Consider the following 21,251-nt stretch of genomic DNA (forward strand, 5'->3'; position numbering starts at 1 on the left):
ATGACAAAGCTTGATGACAAAATTTGCCCACAAGAAAGACCACCGCACCACCTTCCTGTTCAAGTGAGTACAGCGGAACAAGGTGAGTCCAAAAATGTATTGTATGTTGCTGCATAAATGATGTAAAATGCCAGGGAGATATGTATACTGTAGCTAAGAAAGTAAGCTCATGTGCCTCACCCTAATAATGTGGTCCCTTTGCCCCTCATAACTGAGCCTACTGTTCTGACTTGCTGGTGCACATGTAGCCTATAGCCTGTTTTAGAGAAAAATAATCACTGAATATTGTAAGAGCCTTCATTGTCTGCTAATATGCCCTGTTTATTTATCCTACGGTTTTGTCTTGGTGTACAGGGAGAACACTGTAAGAAAGGCCCATGTTCTGGATTCTGTCACTGTACATTTCAATTTCAAAAGTGCTAAACAAATTGTTATATTGACTACATCCGTCCTAGCTTTCTCATTAATGTCTTAATCAAAATTACGGATTGTCTCTTATCCGCTTGTCATCCCCTTATGCCATAGTTTGTACATCTCAATTGTCATTAGAAACCACATTTGTTTAAGCAAGTCAGCCATATCATCAACGTTTTTTTAAAGGCAGTAAATGAGGCTGAATTAATTTTTTCGCTGCCAGACAAGGCTCCGCTGATAGCCAGCTGTATCAGTGGTCAGGATTCACTCCATGGTGCTGAAAAGAACGCTCTGCTGTTGGGACAGCTTTCTGTAGGCCCTAACAGTTTGTCACAGTTATAGTGCAATTAATGTAGTGTTGTGTTGTAATATGGCTTTGATGGCATGCATCGAACATTTTTGTTTTTTGTTTGCCCCACCAAGATATACATGCTAAAATCGCCAATGGGCGTTTTGTAAGCACAGAGGATTTGTATAAAAAAAACTACTAAGAACAACATCAACAAATCTGGACAGATTTTGGACTACAACTCCCAGCTTTCTCAGCCACACTACCGAAGTTGGAACAATTTTCCTCGTCTCTCATTGGTAGGTTGGCATTCTGTTTGGGTGCAGTGGCTGGAAAAATGGCAGCTGATACAGGAAGATACCGGAGTGCTGTTAGCAAAAGCAAAGATCCTTCAGGCTTACTTATCTCCGTTATAAGGTAAGCTCACTCAAATTGACTGTTGAATTATCCTGTCGACATAAGACACCAGTGGGCACTACTGTTTTCATTAACTAGGCCTGTCATTTCAGGCCGTGGACAAGGAGAAACATCCTGTTGTTAGCTTCCTATCTGTTAGCGAGCTAGTTTTATGTCAAGTGAGTTTTGAGGAAATGTTAGTCAGCTACGCTAGCTAATGTTTGTCATCGCGACCTGTTCGCATAATTTATCAGTGTTTATCATCATTGTGAGTCAAATAACACTCTTCTTCAATAGTCACAAGGAAGGCGTGAGGAAGAAGCCACTTGCTAGCTAACGTTAGCTGACTCTTAGCTAGCTAACTGTCACGCTTTTGACAGCTGACCTCCCCTGCTCAAACAACAAGCTCGCGACTTGGTTCAGACACTGAGTTATGAACAGAGACAAGATAACTTATTATGCAATGCATACTTGTTATTCAGCATCAGCACTCATTTATAGCCTGCTTTGCTGCCCTTCGCTGACAGGGTGCCATGATCATCATGGGTTGGTCTTGGCTTGAACAGTGTCGTTTATGTCATGACATGTCGTTTACTGTGTGTTTCCACGACATTTTAAGTAGCCATTGCCGTAACTTAGTAGAGTAGCTCTCTTTACCCCTTTTTTCTCTAGATTAAACGGAGCTGTAGTCTACTGGGTTTGACAGATATCAGTGTGCATGGAGCGAGGGTGCAGCATTTTGCAGCCGGTGGCAACTTGACACTGACTGTTAAGACCCCACATTGATGCACTTTGAGGCAAAATCCTATTCTGCATGCAATTGTTGTCTGCGACAAAGATTATCTTCCCTTTCTTATGTACCTTTACTTATGGCTACTGCTTGCCTAATACTAATACGCCAGACTGTTACCATGGTTACCCCATGCCACTTTAGGATTCTAAAAGGGACTAGGCTACTGTAAGTCTAGTGTTTGAATTAGTCAAGGGTGATGGTGCATGTCAGAGCTAAGGATTCAGGTTCGCTAAGTTTGTGAGGTTATATGAAGTATGTTAACTAGTTTGGTTGGACATGACGGCATGGTAAATAACTAGTTATAGTACATTAACAGAGAATGTACGAGATCACTTGCTTTGTGTTTCAGCTTTGACTTGTGTCAAGTAGGCATCTCAAGCCACTCTAAGGGGATGCAGTTGAGAATCTTATCCCCCTTCCAGCTTTCAGCTGTGTGTGAAGAGCGAGGAGGCTTTAATGAGCTCTTGAGGGAGATTTTTACCTCTCCCCTTATTTTATGTGTGGTTTGGAGTTTGATGAAATACAGGGCTGAAGCAAGTGTTGTCAAGTCTGTTACTCAACATTGTCCCATCCCCTGGGTCTATGACATACAAGACTGTCATGGTTTTCAGGATATGAAACCTGGCACTTTTATGTTACGCCAATTTTGTTTGATTATTCTTTACTCTAGGACAGGGCTATTCAACTGGTCGCCTGTCAGCCAGATCCAGCCCGTTTATTATTTAAGACTGGCCCTTTCATCAATTCCTAAACATTAATCAAATATCTGCAACAAAATCTCTGCCAAAATCCAACATTCAGAGCCAAAATGACCAGCACTATTGTTGTTGTCTAGTGTGGTTTCTAGAGCCTGTTTGGCATGTTGATTTTATTAAATTTGTTTCTTCATATGAATTTGACTCCAGCGTTTGAGTGGTTTATGCTACAAAATATTATGAACCCATTGCTGAAAGCTACGACTCTCGGGAACACATACGCTACGACTCTCAGGAACACGTACGCTACGACTCTCGGGAACACGTACGCTACGACTCTCGGGAACACGTACGCTACGACTCTCGGGAACACGTACGCTACGACTCTCGGGAACACGTACGCTACGACTCTCGGGAACACATACACCTTTCCCTTTCTGATGCTCACAATGACTCGTTACATGTAATCATTGAATATTGTAAGAGCTTTCAGTGTCTGCTAATATGCCCTGTTTATTTATCCTACGGTTTTGTCTTGGTGTACAGGGAGAACACTGTAAGAAAGGCCCATGTTCTGGATTCTGTCACTGTACATTTCAATTTCAAAAGTGCTAAACAAATTGTTATATTGACTACATCCGTCCTAGCTCTCTCATTAATGTCTTAATCGAAATTACGGATTGCCTCTTATCCGCTTGTCATCCCCTTATGCCATAGTTTGTACATCTCAATTGACATTAGAAACCACATTTGTTTAAGCAAGTCAGCCATATCAGCAACGTTTTTTTTAAGGCAGTAAATGAGGCTGAATTTATTTTTCCGCTGCCAGACAAGGCTCCGCTGATAGCCAGCTGTATCAGTGGTCAGGATTCACTCCATGGTGCTGAAAAGAACGCTCTGCTGTTGGGACAGCTTTATGTAGGCCCTAACAGTTTGTCACAGCTATAGTGCAATTAATGTAGTGTTGTGTTGTAATGTGGCTTTGATGGCATGCATCGAACATTTTTGTTTTTTGTTTGCCCAACCAAGATTTACATGCTATAATCGCCAATGGCCGTTTTGTAAGCACAGAGGATTTGTATTAAAAAAAACTACTTAGAACAAGGCAGTGTGACAAAAAAAACACCTAATGACTGAGGGAAATTTATTCACAGCATACTTCCTACAGACTGGAATTTGGCATTACTTGATTTGACATATCTTTGTGTTGCTTAGTTTTCAGATTCTAAAATACCCGAGTTACTTTTAAGAACATTTTAATAGGTGAGCGAGTGTTGTGCCTTTTCCTTTTCAATAATTATACGTTTTTTGGGTTGCACCTTGATTCACATTGGTTGAGCACCATCCACTTCTTTTCTAATTACTTTTAGCAACATTTAATTTGAAGAGAAGTGCTTTATTGGTGTGTGTGCATTGCTTTTTTATACAGATCTTCTGAAGAATAATCGCATGTGGAAAATGTCCGGCACCCCTGTAATTAACATTTCTTAATTTTTTATTATTATTTTCTTCTTTTTTATTTTTTTATTTTTTACATCTGGCCGATGTTAGAATATAGTTGAATAGCCTGCAGTAGAGTAATGGCTGACTTCTGGAAGATCACAACATAATGTGAAAGGGATGCATATGTTTACTAGAGGTGCCTGGGTCAAATGTGTTTGAAGTATTTGAAGTGCACACTTGATTTAGGTCGGAGTTTGCTCTTCTAGGACTATTCCATCGGCTGCATTTTGTACCAGAAAAATGAAATCAAGCTCAGCCCAATTAGGCCCCTAACTGGAAATATTTGACATAATAATTTGGTGGGTGCTTATATTTGTCCTATTTCACACATGTGCAATTGTGTATTAATACTCATGTGCGAATTGGAAATGTTTTTTTGGGTTGTATTTCCCAACTCCCCAAGACATCCTCGGAGAGTGGGGTCACGGCCATGGTCTGTCATTATCAACGGAGACCCTGGAGCAATTAGGGTTAAGTGCCTTGCTCAAGGGCACATCAACATATTTTTCATCTTGTCAGCTCAGGAATTTGAACTAGTGACCTCTCGCTTACTGGCCCAACACTCTAACCACTAGGCTACTTGCTGCCTGTATTTTACCCAGATCTAGTGACTAGAAAAAATGATTAACTAGAAGTTAGGCCTACACAAGATTACGAAAAGGACCACAAGGTAACACCTTGACAGACAATTGATGAGCCTTGGCCTGCTGCCCCCTGTGTCTGTGTAGGACCCTGTCCAGCAGCGATGACAAGCAGGACAGAGAGACGGAGAAGGGCCGCCTGGAGGAGGCGTTTGAGAAGTGCGACCGGGACCTGGATGAGCAGATCGTCCAACACTACGCTGAGCTGACCACCGCCATCCGCACCTACCAGAGCATCACCGAGAGAATCACCAGCTCCCGTAACAAGATCAAAGGGGTGAGAGGGAACACACACACAATGTTTCAAATCTAATTTAATTTGTCACCTGATGTGAAAAATACATCAAGTGTAGACTTTACTGTGAAACGCTTACTTACGAGCCCTTTCCCACAATGCAGAGTTAAAAAGTAAAAACATTTGCAATAAAACATTCAGAACATGTGCATGGCCAGTGAATAACAGTGTGAAGGCAGAGTGATGGTCCCAGGGAGTTGTACATCAAGGACATTAGCAGCAGGCAGTGTGAGGGCTTGGCTGATTTCTCTAGAGTTCTTGTGTGTGTGGCTCTGACACCTGCGTCACTGTTAGAGCCTCTGGGATAGCCCTCCAGTGTTCCACAACAGCGTGATGTCATTCCCATCTCTCCAGGCTGTGTGTCTGTGTGTCTGGATGTACAGTTGAAGTCGGAAGTTCTTATTTTTCATTTCACTTTTATTTAACCAGGTAGGCTAGTTGAGAACAAGGTCTCATTTACAACTGCGACCTGGCCAAGATAAAGCAAAGCAGCGCGACACAAACAACACAGAGTTACACATGGAATTAACAAGCGTACAGTCAATAACACAATAGAAAAAAATAAAGTCTATATACATTGTGTTCAAATGGCGTGAGGAGGTAAGGCAATAAATGGGCCATAGTAGCGAAGCAATTACAGTTTAGCAAATTAACACTGGAGTGATAGATGAGCAGATGATGATGTGCAAGTAGAAATACTGGTGTGCAAAAGAGCAGAAAAGTAAATAGAAACAATATGGGGATGAGGTAGGTAGATTGGGTGGGCTATTTACAGATGGGCTATGTGCAGCTGCAGCGATCGGTTAGCTGCTCAGATAGCTGATGTTTAAAGTAAGTGACGGAAATATAAGTCTCCAGCTTCAGCGATTTTTGTAATTCGTTCCAGTCATTGGCAGCAGAGAACTGGAAGGAAAGGCGGCTAAAGCAGGTGTTGGCTTTGGGGACGACCAGTGAGATATACCTGCTGGAGCGCGTGCTACGGGTGGGTGTTGTTATTGTGACCAGTGAGCTGAGATAAGGCGGAGCTTTACCTAGCAAAGACTTAAAGATGACCTGGAGCCAGTGGGTCTGGCGATGAATATGTAGCGAGGGCCAGCCGACTAGAACATACAGGTCGCAGTGGTGCGTGGTATAAGGGGCTTTGGTGACAAAACGGATGGCACTGTGATAGACTGCATCCAGTTTGCTGAGTAGAGTATTGGAAGCTATTTTGTAAATGACATCGCCGAAGTCAAGGATCAGTAGGATAGTCAGTTTTACGAGGGTATGTTTGGCAGCATGAGTGAAGGAGGCTTTGTTGCGAAATAGGAAGCCTATTCTAGATTTAATTTTGGATTGGAGATACTTAATATGAGTCTGGAAGGAGAGTTTACAGTCTAGCCAGACACCTAGGTATTTGTAGTTGTCCACATATTCTAAGTCAGAATCGTCCAGTAGTGATGCTAGTCGGGCGGGCGGGTCCGGGCAGCGAACGGTTGAAAAGCATGCATTTAGTTTTACTAGCATTTAAAAAGCAGTTGGAGGCCACGGAAGGAGTGTTGTATGGCGTTGAAGCTCGTTTGGAGGTTTGTTAGCACAGTGTCCAAAGAAAGGCCAGATGTATACAGAATGGTGTCGTCTGCGTAGAGGTGGATCAGGGAATCACCTGCAGCAAGAGTGACATCGTTGATATATACAGAGAAAAGAGTCGGCCTGAGAATTGAACCCTGTGGTACCCCCATAGAGACTGTCAGAGGTCCGGACAACAGGCCCTCTGATTTGACACACTGAACTCTGTCTGAGAAGTAGTTGGTGAACCAGGTGGGGCAGTCATTTGAGAAACCAAGGCTGTTGAGTCTGCCGATAAGGATATGGTGATTGACAGAGTTGAAAGCCTTGGCCAGGTTGATGAAGACGGCTGCACAGTCTTTTATCGATTGCGATTATGATATCGTTTAGTACCTTGTGCATGGCTGAGGTGCACCCGAGTTTACATACACTTAGGTTGGAGTCATTAAAACTCATTTTTCAACCACTCCACAAATTTCTTGTTAACAAACTATAGTTTTGGCAAGTCGGGTAGGACATCTACTTTGTGCATGACACAAGTATTTTTTCCAACAATTGTTTACAGACATATTATTTCACTTATAATTCACTGTATCACAATTCCAGTGGGTCAGAAGTTTACATACACTAAGTTGACTGTGCCTTTAAACAGCTTGGAAAATTCCAGAAAATGATGTCATAGCTTTAGAAGCGTCTGATAACTAATTTACATAATTTGAGTCAATTGGAGGTGTACCTGTGGATGTGTTGCAAGGCCCACCTTCAAACTCAGTGCCTTTTTGCTTGACATCATGGGAAAATCAAAAGAAATAAGCCAATACCTCAGAAAAGAAATTGTAGACCTCCACAAGTCTGGTTCATCCTTGGGAGCAATTTCCAAATGCCTGAAGGTACTACGTTCATCTGTACAAACAATAGTACGCAAGTATAAACACCATGGGATCACGCAGCCGTCATACCGCTCAGGAAGGACACACGTTCTGTCTCCTAGAGATGAACGTACTTTGGTGCGAAAAGTGCAAATCGATCCCAGAACAGCAGCAAAGGACCTAGTGAAGATGCTGGAGGAAACCGGTACAAAATTATCTATATCCACAGTAAAATGATTCCTATATCGACATAACCTGAAAGGCCGCTCAGCAAGGAAGAAGCCACTGCTCCAAAACCGCCATAAAAAATCCAGACTGCGGTTTGCAACTGCATATGGGGACACAGATTGTACTTTTTGGAGAAATGTCCTCTGGTCTGATGAAACAAAAATATAACTGGCCATAATGACCATAATACGTTATGTTTGGAGAAAAAAGGGGGAGGTTTGCAAGCTGAAGAACACCATCCCAACTGTGAAGCACAGGGGGTGGCAGCATCATGTTGTGGGGGTGTTTTGCTGCAGGAGGTACTGGTGCACTTCACAAAAAAGATGGCATCATGAGGATGGAAAATTATGTGGATATGTTGAGGAAACATCTCAAGACCTCAATCAGGAAGTTAAAGCTTGGTCGCAAATGGGTCTTCCAAATGGACAATGACCCCAAGCATACTTCCAAAGTTGTGGCAAAATGGCTGAAGGACAACAAAGTCAAGGTATTGGAGTGGCCATCACAAAGCCCTGCACTCAATCCTATAGACAATTTGTGGGCAGAACTGAAAATACCTGACTTAGTTACATCAGCTCTGTCAGGAGGAATGGGCCAAAATTCACCCAACTTATTGTGGGAAAGTTGTGGAAGGCCTCCCAAAACGTTTGACCCAAGTTAAACAATTTAAAGGCAATGCTACCAAATACTAATTGAGAGTATGTAAACTTCTGACCCACTGGGAATGTGATGAAATAAATAAAAGCTGAAATAAATTATTCTCTCTACTATTATTCTGGCATTTCACATTCTTAAAATAAGTGGTGATCTTAACTGACCTAAGACACAGATGTTTTACTAGGATTAAATGTCAGGAATTGTGAAAAACTGAGTTTACATGTATTTGGCTAAGGTGTATGTAAACTTCTGACTTCAACTGTATGTGATACTGTTACAAAGAGAACCTAGAAAGGTTTCTTAAGACTTGTGTGTAATGGTGCTTTTGTGCCACATTAAGTGCCCAATGATTCAGGCAGGATACTGAGCTTTGAAACTGAAAAGAGAGTGTCCCTGAAACTATTCAGAACGTTCCAGATAGAAATGTAATGAATAGAGCTGACAACTCCCTATTCTACCTCACAAATTATCACATCTATTCTGCGCATACATTTCTATCTGAACATTCAAAAATCTTGCCTCTCTTGTCTCTGAACGGACCCATGGGTTGTATTCATTAGGGCACACAACATAAAACGTTTAAAAACGCTTTGCAGCAGAGATGAAAAAGAGTGTTTCTTATTGAATACTAGTCCCTCCCTGTTTATTTAGTTTGGTGCCTAATGAACACAACCCTGGTGCCTCACCTGTCTGACCCTGGGAGTGGGGTTGATTCATTAGCGCACATCGACGCAAAACGTTTTACAACAGTCCAAGTACTCTGTCCCTGTTTCAGTCCATTTTTTTCAGTTTTTCGCCTGATGAACACCCTGGTGTCTGACCTGTGTGATGGCCCATTGTATCCCAGGTGAAGGAGAACCTGCTGTCCTGTAAGATGCTGCTCCACTGCAAGAGGGATGAACTGAGGAAGCTGTGGATCGAAGGCATCGAGCACAAACACGTCCTCAACCTACTGGACGAGATTGAGAGTATCAAGCAGGTCCCACAGAGACTGGAGGCCTGCATGGCCAGCAAGCACTACCTGCACGCCACCGACATGCTGGTAAGAGGGAGTGAGTGAGTGCGTATTTGTGTGGAGGTGGGGTGGTAGGTGAGGATGTGGTAAGGTTTGTATGAAAGTGTGTTAAGTTTGATGTTTGGGGCCATGGTGGGGCGTGCGTGCGAGAGAATGGGATTCGTATGATTAACACCGGGATATGGCAATCCAGACATCCAACTAGATTTTGAATTCCCGACGTTGACCTGACACTTGACTATCATATTACATGATTGCTGTCCTCCTTGGCTACAGAAATGGATTGGCATTTCAGCTAATTGGCTGGACTCTCAGTTTTCTTCCATTTGGTGCCTAATGAACACGACCCAATTGTTCATCTCCCTTCCAGCCGGTAAGCTTCATCAAAGCGGCCCAGGGGCCACCACAGGTGTGTGGGTTGACTTTGATGTGTGTTTTGTGGAGCGCTCTGCGGGGGCCAATGCACTAAATGGCTGGTACAACTCTGTAGTCTCTCCATTCCCTTCTTCCTCCACTCAGTCCTACACTCTTCTTCCAAACTCAGGTAATTAGGGCCTAGTCAGTTCATCTCTGCTCCAGAACGGGCAGATTTGAGAGGGAGGACGAGGGATGTCTGGCCCCCTGAGGCCCCTGAAGACCTTCTGTCTCTTTGTCTCCCACTTTCAGTCCTTTGTGGGGGCCGCAAACCTAAAATCTACATTAAAGCACTTTTTACATGGTGTGGTGAAGTTGGTGACACTATTTAGGAAAATCACTCACATCTGAGCTAAATATATGAACTGTTATGTATGTAGTGGTTCTTCCTTTAAACGTTCTGATCTTTATGCCACGACCGTTTGTGGTAGATGGTGGCAGATTGTGGTAAATTGCATCATTCTGTCATTGCACCACACTATCACAAGAGTTAGAACGCTGATCTATCGCTAGTCTAAACTGTGGCACAAATTGACTTGACTCTTTTCCTAAATTAATGGAGGTGTGAATGTTTCAGTCCGAGAGTGTCTGGCTCTAGAGTCCTGCATCAGGCGGGTGGTCCTGGAGTTGAGAGAGAACTTGGGGAAATACAATGGCGTAATTACTCTTGACATGTGGACTGACGATTTAAAAGAAATTGGCACAGTGGGCTTTTGGTTTCTTTCCCTCTAAAAACAGAAATAAATCATTCTAAATAACAAATGGTCTTTTACCACAGTGTGAAAGAGTGATAGCCCCTCTATAGAATGTGAGTTTGTGAAACACGGAGTCCTTCTTTGCTAATGTGAAGAAGAAACTGAATGAAAGAGAGTCCAGCGAGGATTTTTATTTTTTATTTTTTTATTTACAGTGGTGCAAAAAAGTATTTAGTCAGCCACCAATTGTGCAAGTTCTCCCACTTAAAAATATGAGAGAGGCCTGTAATTTTCATCATAGGGACACTTCAACTATGACAGACAAAATGAGGAAAAAAAATCCAGAAAATCACATTGTAGGATTTTTAATGAATTTATTTGCAAATTATGGTTTATTTGCAAATTATGGTGATCTGTGTAAAGGAAAGAATGAATGGGGCCATGTATCGTGAGATTTTGAGTGAAAACCTCCTTCCATCAGCAAGGGCATTGAAGATGAAACGTGGCTGGGTCTTTCAGCATGACAATGATCCCAAACACACCGCCCGGGCAACGAAGGAGTGGCTTCGTAAGAAGCATTTCAAGGTCCTGGAGTGGCCTAGCCAGTCTCCAGATCTCAACCCCATAGAAAATCTTTGGAGGGAGTTGAAAGTCCGTGTTGCTCAGCAACAGCCCCAGAACATCACTGCTCTAGAGGAGATCTGCATGGAGGAATGGGCCAAAATACCAGCAACAGTGTGTGAAAACCTTGTGAAGACTTACAGAAAACGTTTGACCTCTGTCATTGCCAACAAAGGGTATATAACAAAGTATTGAGAAACTTTTGTTATTGATCAAATACTTATTTTCCACCATAATTTGCAAATAAATTCATTAAATCCTACAATGTGATTTGTTTATGAAATATACTTGTTTATTTAGGCAATTTAATATATTAGTTTAGACTTGGCCTATTTAGTAGGATTTCTTCAAATTGCTGTGCAGGAAAAAGATGTCACCCATCGTGCCTTGTCGCAGGCTAACAGCTGGCTTCTCTCTGAAACCACACATCCATCTGAAGGTGACACTTTATCCACCGTGCCTTGTCGCAGGCTAACAGCTGGCTTCTCTCTGAAACCACACATCCATCTGAAGGTGACACTTTATCCACCGTGCCTGGTCGCAGGCTAACAGCTGGCTTCTCTCTGAAACCACACATCCATCTGAAGGTAACACTTTATCCACCATGCCTGGTCGCAGGCTAACAGCTGGCTTCTCTCTGAAACCACACATCCATCTGAAGGTGACACTGTATCCACCGTGCCTTGTCGCAGGCTAACAGCTGGCTTCTCTCTGAAACCACACATCCATCTGAAGGTGACACTTTATCCACCGTGCCTGGTCGCAAGCTAACAGCTGGCTTCTCTCTGAAACCACACATCCATCTGAAGGTGACACTGTATCCACCGTGCCTGGTCGCAGGCTAACAGCTGTCTTCTCTCTGAAACCACACATCCATCTGAAGGTGACACTGTATCCACCGTGCCTGGTCGCAGGCTAACAGCTGGCTTCTCTCTGAAACCACACATCCATCTGAAGGTGACACTGTATCCACCGTGCCTGGTCGCAGGCTAACAGCTGGCTTCTCTCTGAAACCACACATCCATCTGAAGGTGACACTGTATCCACCGTGCCTGGTCGCAGGCTAACAGCTGTCTTCTCTCTGAAACCACACATCCATCTGAAGGTGAGGCTGTATCCACCGTGCCTGGTCGCAGGCTAACAGCTGTCTTCTCTCTGAAACCACACATCCATCTGAAGGTGACACTGTATCCACCGTGCCTGGTCGCAGGCTAACAGCTGTCTTCTCTCTGAAACCACACATCCATCTGAAGGTGAGGCTGTATCCACCGTGCCTGGTCGCAGGCTAACAGCTGTCTTCTCTCTGAAACCACACATCCATCTGAAGGTGAGGCTGTATCCACCGTGCCTGGTCGCAGGCTAACAGCTGGCTTCTCTCTGAAACCACACATCCATCTGAAGGTGACACTGTATCCACCGTGCCTGGTCGCAGGCTAACAGCTGGCTTCTCTCTGAAACCACACATCCATCTGAAGGTGAGGCTGTATCCACCGTGCCTGGTCGCAGGCTAACAGCTGGCTTCTCTCTGAAACCACACATCCATCTGAAGGTGAGGCTGTATCCACCGTGCCTGGTCGCAGGCTAACAGCTGTCTTCTCTCTGAAACCACACATCCATCTGAAGGTGACACTGTATCCACCGTGCCTGGTCGCAGGCTAACAGCTGTCTTCTCTCTGAAACCACACATCCATCTGAAGGTGACACTGTATCCACCCTGCCTGGTCGCAGGCTAACAGCTGTCTTCTCTCTGAAACCACACATCCATCTGAAGGTGACACTGTATCCACCGTGCCTGGTCACAGGCTAACAGCTGTCTTCTCTCTGAAACCACACATCCATCTGAAGGTGACACTGTATCCACCGTGCCTGGTCGCAGGCTAACAGCTGTCTTCTCTCTGAAACCACACATCCATCTGAAGGTGACACTGTATCCACCGTGCCTGGTCGCAGGCTAACAGCTGTCTTCTCTCTGAAACCACACATCCATCTGAAGGTGACACTTTATCCACCGTGCCTGGTCGCAGGCTAACAGCTGGCTTCTCTCTGAAACCACACATCCATCTGAAGGTGACACTTTTTCCACCGTGCCTGGTCGCAGGCTAACAGCTGGCTTCTCTCTGAAACCACACATCCATCTGAAGGTAACACTTTATCCACCATGCCTGGTCGCAGGCTAACAGCTGGCTTCTCTCTGAAACCACACATCCATCTGAAGGTGACACTGTATCCACCGTGCCTTGTCGCAGGCTAACAGCTGGCTTCTCTCTGAAACCACACATCCATCTGAAGGTGACACTTTATCCACCGTGCCTGGTCGCAAGCTAACAGCTGGCTTCTCTCTGAAACCACACATCCATCTGAAGGTGACACTGTATCCACCGTGCCTGGTCGCAAGCTAACAGCTGGCTTCTCTCTGAAACCACACATCCATCTGAAGGTGACACTGTATCCACCGTGCCTGGTCGCAGGCTAACAGCTGGCTTCTCTCTGAAACCACACATCCATCTGAAGGTGACACTGTATCCACCGTGCCTGGTCGCAGGCTAACAGCTGGCTTCTCTCTGAAACCACACATCCATCTGAAGGTGACACTGTATCCACCGTGCCTGGTCGCAGGCTAACAGCTGGCTTCTCTCTGAAACCACACATCCATCTGAAGGTGACACTGTATCCACCGTGCCTGGTCGCAGGCTAACAGCTGGCTTCTCTCTGAAACCACACATCCATCTGAAGGTGACACTGTATCCACCGTGCCTGGTCGCAGGCTAACAGCTGGCTTCTCTCTGAAACCACACATCCATCTGAAGGTGACGCTTTATCCACCGTGCCTGGTCGCAGGCTAACAGCTGGCTTCTCTCTGAAACCACACATCCATCTGAAGGTGACACTGTATCCACCGTGCCTGGTCGCAGGCTAACAGCTGTCTTCTCTCTGAAACCACACATCCATCTGAAGGTGACACTGTATCCACCGTGCCTGGTCGCAGGCTAACAGCTGGCTTCTCTCTGAAACCACACATCCATCTGAAGGTGACACTGTATCCACCGTGCCTGGTCGCAGGCTAACAGCTGGCTTCTCTCTGAAACCACACATCCATCTGAAGGTGACACTGTATCCACCGTGCCTGGTCGCAGGCTAACAGCTGGCTTCTCTCTGAAACCACACATCCATCTGAAGGTGACACTGTATCCACCGTGCCTGGTCGCAGGCTAACAGCTGTCTTCTCTCTGAAACCACACATCCATCTGAAGGTGAGGCTGTATCCACCGTGCCTGGTCGCAGGCTAACAGCTGTCTTCTCTCTGAAACCACACATCCATCTGAAGGTGACACTGTATCCACCGTGCCTGGTCGCAGGCTAACAGCTGTCTTCTCTCTGAAACCACACATCCATCTGAAGGTGAGGCTGTATCCACCGTGCCTGGTCGCAGGCTAACAGCTGTCTTCTCTCTGAAACCACACATCCATCTGAAGGTGAGGCTGTATCCACCGTGCCTGGTCGCAGGCTAACAGCTGGCTTCTCTCTGAAACCACACATCCATCTGAAGGTGACACTGTATCCACCGTGCCTGGTCGCAGGCTAACAGCTGGCTTCTCTCTGAAACCACACATCCATCTGAAGGTGAGGCTGTATCCACCGTGCCTGGTCGCAGGCTAACAGCTGGCTTCTCTCTGAAACCACACATCCATCTGAAGGTGACACTGTATCCACCGTGCCTGGTCGCAGGCTAACAGCTGGCTTCTCTCTGAAACCACACATCCATCTGAAGGTGAGGCTGTATCCACCGTGCCTGGTCGCAGGCTAACAGCTGTCTTCTCTCTGAAACCACACATCCATCTGAAGGTGACACTGTATCCACCGTGCCTGGTCGCAGGCTAACAGCTGTCTTCTCTCTGAAACCACACATCCATCTGAAGGTGACACTGTATCCACCGTGCCTGGTCGCAGGCTAACAGCTGTCTTCTCTCTGAAACCACACATCCATCTGAAGGTGACACTGTATCCACCCTGCCTGGTCGCAGGCTAACAGCTGTCTTCTCTCTGAAACCACACATCCATCTGAAGGTGACACTGTATCCACCGTGCCTGGTCACAGGCTAACAGCTGTCTTCTCTCTGAAACCACACATCCATCTGAAGGTGACACTGTATCCACCGTGCCTGGTCGCAGGCTAACAGCTGTCTTCTCTCTGAAACCACACATCCATCTGAAGGTGACACTGTATCCACCGTGCCTGGTCGCAGGCTAACAGCTGTCTTCTCTCTGAAACCACACATCCATCTGAAGGTGAGGCTGTATCCACCGTGCCTGGTCGCAGGCTAACAGCTGTCTTCTCTCTGAAACCACACATCCATCTGAAGGTGACACTGTATCCACCGTGCCTGGTCGCAGGCTAACAGCTGTCTTCTCTCTGAAACCACACATCCATCTGAAGGTGAGGCTGTATCCACCGTGCCTGGTCGCAGGCTAACAGCTGTCTTCTCTCTGAAACCACACATCCATCTGAAGGTGACACTGTATCCACCGTGCCTGGTCGCAGGCTAACAGCTGTCTTCTCTCTGAAACCACACATCCATCTGAAGGTGACACTGTATCCACCGTGCCTGGTCGCAGGCTAACAGCTGTCTTCTCTCTGAAACCACACATCCATCTGAAGGTGACACTGTATCCACCGTGCCTGGTCGCAGGCTAACAGCTGGCTTCTCTCTGAAACCACACATCCATCTGAAGGTGACACTGTATCCACCGTGCCTGGTCGCAGGCTAACAGCTGTCTTCTCTCTGAAACCACACATCCATCTGAAGGTGAGGCTGTATCCACCGTGCCTGGTCGCAGGCTAACAGCTGGCTTCTCTCTGAAACCACACATCCATCTGAAGGTGACACTGTATCCACCGTGCCTGGTCGCAGGCTAACAGCTGTCTTCTCTCTGAAACCACACATCCATCTGAAGGTGACACTGTATCCACCGTGCCTGGTCACAGGCTAACAGCTGTCTTCTCTCTGAAACCACACATCCATCTGAAGGTGACACTGTATCCACCGTGCCTGGTCGCAGGCTAACAGCTGTCTTCTCTCTGAAACCACACATCCATCTGAAGGTGACACTGTATCCACCGTGCCTGGTCGCAGGCTAACAGCTGTCTTCTCTCTGAAACCACACATCCATCTGAAGGTGACACTGTATCCACCGTGCCTGGTCGCAGGCTAACAGCTGTCTTCTATCTGAAACCACACATCCATCTGAAGGTGACACTGTATCCACCGTGCCTGGTCGCAGGCTAACAGCTGGCTTCTCTCTGAAACCACACATCCATCTGAAGGTGACACTGTATCCACCGTGCCTGGTCGCAGGCTAACAGCTGGCTTCTCTCTGAAACCACACATCCATCTGAAGGTGACACTGTATCCACCGTGCCTGGTCGCAGGCTAACAGCTGGCTTCTCTCTGAAACCACACATCCATCTGAAGGTGACACTGTATCCACCGTGCCTGGTCGCAGGCTAACAGCTGGCTTCTCTCTGAAACCACACATCCATCTGAAGGTGACACTGTATCCACCGTGCCTGGTCGCAGGCTAACAGCTGGCTTCTCTCTGAAACCACACATCCATCTGATGGTGAGGCTGTATCCACCGTGCCTGGTCGCAGGCTAACAGCTGTCTTCTCTCTGAAACCACACATCCATCTGAAGGTGACACTGTATCCACCGTGCCTGGTCGCAGGCTAACAGCTGTCTTCTCTCTGAAACCACACATCCATCTGAAGGTGACACTGTATCCACCGTGCCTGGTCGCAGGCTAACAGCTGTCTTCTCTCTGAAACCACACATCCATCTGAAGGTGACACTGTATCCACCGTGCCTGGTCGCAGGCTAACAGCTGTCTTCTATCTGAAACCACACATCCATCTGAAGGTGACACTGTATCCACCGTGCCTGGTCGCAGGCTAACAGCTGGCTTCTCTCTGAAACCACACATCCATCTGAAGGTGACACTGTATCCACCGTGCCTGGTCGCAGGCTAACAGCTGGCTTCTCTCTGAAACCACACATCCATCTGAAGGTGACACTGTATCCACCGTGCCTGGTCGCAGGCTAACAGCTGGCTTCTCTCTGAAACCACACATCCATCTGAAGGTGACACTGTATCCACCGTGCCTGGTCGCAGGCTAACAGCTGTCTTCTCTCTGAAACCACACATCCATCTGAAGGTGACACTGTATCCACCGTGCCTGGTCGCAGGCTAACAGCTGGCTTCTCTCTGAAACCACACATCCATCTGAAGGTGAGGCTGTATCCACCGTGCCTGGTCGCAGGCTAACAGCTGGCTTCTCTCTGAAACCACACATCCATCTGAAGGTGACGCTGTATCCACCGTGCCTGGTCGCAGGCTAACAGCTGGCTTCTCTCTGAAACCACACATCCATCTGAAGGTGACACTGTATCCACCGTGCCTGGTCGCAGGCTAACAGCTGGCTTCTCTCTGAAACCACACATCCATCTGAAGGTGACACTGTATCCACCGTGCCTGGTCGCAGGCTAACAGCTGGCTTCTCTCTGAAACCACACATCCATCTGAAGGTGACACTGTATCCACCGTGCCTGGTCGCAGGCTAACAGCTGGCTTCTCTCTGAAACCACACATCCATCTGAAGGTGACACTGTATCCACCGTGCCTGGTCGCAGGCTAACAGCTGGCTTCTCTCTGAAACCACACATCCATCTGATGGTGACACTGTATCCACCGTGCCTGGTCGCAGGCTAACAGCTGTCTTCTCTCTGAAACCACACATCCATCTGAAGGTGACACTGTATCCACCGTGCCTGGTCGCAGGCTAACAGCTGGCTTCTCTCTGAAACCACACATCCATCTGAAGGTGACACTGTATCCACCGTGCCTGGTCGCAGGCTAACAGCTGGCTTCTCTCTGAAACCACACATCCATCTGAAGGTGAGGCTGTATCCACCGTGCCTGGTCGCAGGCTAACAGCTGGCTTCTCTCTGAAACCACACATCCATCTGAAGGTGACACTGTATCCACCGTGCCTGGTCGCAGGCTAACAGCTGGCTTCTCTCTGAAACCACACATCCATCTGAAGGTGAGGCTGTATCCACCGTGCCTGGTCGCAGGCTAACAGCTGGCTTCTCTCTGAAACCACACATCCATCTGAAGGTGACACTGTATCCACCGTGCCTGGTCGCAGGCTAACAGCTGTCTTCTCTCTGAAACCACACATCCATCTGAAGGTGACACTGTATCCACCGTGCCTGGTCGCAGGCTAACAGCTGGCTTCTCTCTGAAACCACACATCCATCTGAAGGTGACACTGTATCCACCGTGCCTGGTCGCAGGCTAACAGCTGGCTTCTCTCTGAAACCACACATCCATCTGAAGGTGACACTGTATCCACCGTGCCTGGTCGCAGGCTAACAGCTGGCTTCTCTCTGAAACCACACATCCATCTGAAGGTGACACTGTATCCACCGTGCCTGGTCGCAGGCTAACAGCTGGCTTCTCTCTGAAACCACACATCCATCTGAAGGTGAGGCTGTATCCACCGTGCCTGGTCGCAGGCTAACAGCTGGCTTCTCTCTGAAACCACACATCCATCTGAAGGTGACACTGTATCCACCGTGCCTGGTCGCAGGCTAACAGCTGGCTTCTCTCTGAAACCACACATCCATCTGAAGGTGACACTGTATCCACCGTGCCTGGTCGCAGGCTAACAGCTGTCTTCTCTCTGAAACCACACATCCATCTGAAGGTGACACTGTATCCACCGTGCCTGGTCGCAGGCTAACAGCTGGCTTCTCTCTGAAACCACACATCCATCTGAAGGTGACGCTGTATCCACCGTGCCTGGTCGCAGGCTAACAGCTGGCTTCTCTCTGAAACCACACATCCATCTGAAGGTGACGCTGTATCCACCGTGCCTGGTCGCAGGCTAACAGCTGGCTTCTCTCTGAAACCACACATCCATCTGAAGGTGACACTGTATCCACCGTGCCTGGTCGCAGGCTAACAGCTGGCTTCTCTCTGAAACCACACATCCATCTGAAGGTGACACTGTATCCACCGTGCCTGGTCGCAGGCTAACAGCTGGCTTCTCTCTGAAACCACACATCCATCTGAAGGTGACGCTTTTTCCACCGTGCCTGGTCGCAGGCTAACAGCTGTCTTCTCTCTGAAACCACACATCCATCTGAAGGTGACGCTTTTTCCACCGTGCCTGGTCGCAGGCTAACAGCTGGCTTCTCTCTGAAACCACACATCCATCTGATGGTGACACTGTATCCACCGTGCCTGGTCGCAGGCTAACAGCTGGCTTCTCTCTGAAACCACACATCCATCTGAAGGTGACACTGTATCCACCGTGCCTGGTCGCAGGCTAACAGCTGGCTTCTCTCTGAAACCACACATCCATCTGAAGGTGACACTGTATCCACCGTGCCTGGTCGCAGGCTAACAGCTGGCTTCTCTCTGAAACCACACATCCATCTGATGGTGACACTGTATCCACCGTGCCTGGTCGCAGGCTAACAGCTGTCTTCTCTCTGAAACCACACATCCATCTGAAGGTGAGGCTGTATCCTTTGGAACCACACAATTACCAGGTGGACAGTAGGCCTCTTGAAGAGATAGAAGAAATCAACAAGATCCACAAGTATTCTTTCACAATAGCTGGCAGCTGATTTTTTTGTTTTTGTTGCCTGATGCAGGACTCTAGTCCCAGAGAGAGACTGACTGAAACATTCACACCTTCATTAATTTACAAAAGGATAGTCTAATAGCTCGGCTATGTGTGAAAAATCCCCCAATTTGTGCCACAGTTTTAATTACTGATAGTTGCTGTAGTCATTCAGAGTTGAGTCCTATTGTAAAGTGTAGCCTAATGGCCAAAAAGGGGCAAACTTGCAATGTATTCGATGTTTAAGTACTCTTAAGTTTTACATTTCTAACGCCATTTCAAAGAATATGAAATAATGTGTCTTTCACCCTGCATTATAATATAACTTATTTTGAACGAAAGCCAGGAATGATTGAGTCACTCAGCCCAATGCTGTTCCTGCTTCTGTTGCCTATTTGAGTATTTATTTAATATCCTACCGATTCTGTGAACACCAAACCTCATGCAACCGCAAAATGCCGGATAAAACAATTTCACAAATCTTTGCTGTGGGAGTGACAAAATGTATTACAATTGCATTTAAATGAACTGAATGATGAGGATGAAGAAGAGAGTGATTTTAATAACATCTTTATTATGCTTTCGTGAATAAAATAATGATAAAAATACTTTTTTCAACTACATCTCAGCTACATTTTAGTTGCACTTCCCCCAGCTCCATAACCATGGGTAAAACCTTGCTGAGAAGATCAATGTATTGTTGTATCGTCAGTTTCTTAAAAAAAAAAGGTTTAACATATTTTGAATGAATTCCTGAATTCAATTGCTTTAGCCGACATTTTGCAGTTTATTTATTGTTTAATTATTCAAGTCTCTTTTGTTGTTGGAATAGAAACACACTTCTCTGCTGGAGACCTTTTTAAGAAAACAAAAGAAGCCACCCTTGATGGGCTATCAGACAGGACAATAGACTCTTGCCCAGTTTAGAGACTTTAAATGTTTGCGAGGCATGTCACTACTCCCATCTCTTTGCATAGCCCACCAAATGCACTGTTTTCTAACCACTTCTGGATGGACCCATAACGAATTACTATGAGAATAAGTATCACTGAATGACATAAATATTAGAATAAAGTAGGCTAATGAAGGCAACAAATTGTTGCTTACTGAAACACCTAAAGTCAACCAATTGTTATAATAGTATTTGAAGCAATAGCCAACCCGCGTGTGGTCAACTATTTCAGCACCGTTTTGCGCTGCTTTGAGACAAGTATGGGGACTGGTCTTGATAAATCAATCAGATTTTTATTTTCACTTAATCTCCGTTTGGATATTGGTCAGCCTACAATTAGGGTGTGGAAATGTCAGGATTATTTTGCTCTCAACTCGCAATCACTTAGTAGCCTAGGCCTACTCCCGACCTGTCACGTTGTACAGCGCCATATTTTCCTAACAGAAACACTAAGGCCTACATAGGCTACTAATAATCAATTTTTAATAACATTTCTAAAAGTATAAACTGCACAATAAGTACTATAATTTTATTTTA

General features: G+C 46.2%; 1 protein-coding gene across 1 annotated transcript in view; it reads left to right on the forward strand.

The window, feature by feature from the left end:
• Positions 1-1,003: 1,003 nt before the first annotated feature.
• exoc4 (exocyst complex component 4) overlaps positions 1,004-21,251 on the forward strand; it is a 298,597-nt gene continuing 278,349 nt past the window's right edge. Inside the window, exons 1-3 of the mRNA XM_071332146.1 lie at positions 1,004-1,120; positions 4,819-5,008; positions 9,176-9,370. Coding sequence (XP_071188247.1) covers positions 1,041-1,120; positions 4,819-5,008; positions 9,176-9,370 — 465 coding nt within the window. The 5' untranslated portion in view covers positions 1,004-1,040. The remainder of the gene's footprint in view (positions 1,121-4,818; positions 5,009-9,175; positions 9,371-21,251) is intronic.

This window comes from Salvelinus alpinus, chromosome 11 (assembly GCF_045679555.1).
Source record: "Salvelinus alpinus chromosome 11, SLU_Salpinus.1, whole genome shotgun sequence".
Classification (NCBI taxonomy): domain Eukaryota; kingdom Metazoa; phylum Chordata; class Actinopteri; order Salmoniformes; family Salmonidae; genus Salvelinus; species Salvelinus alpinus.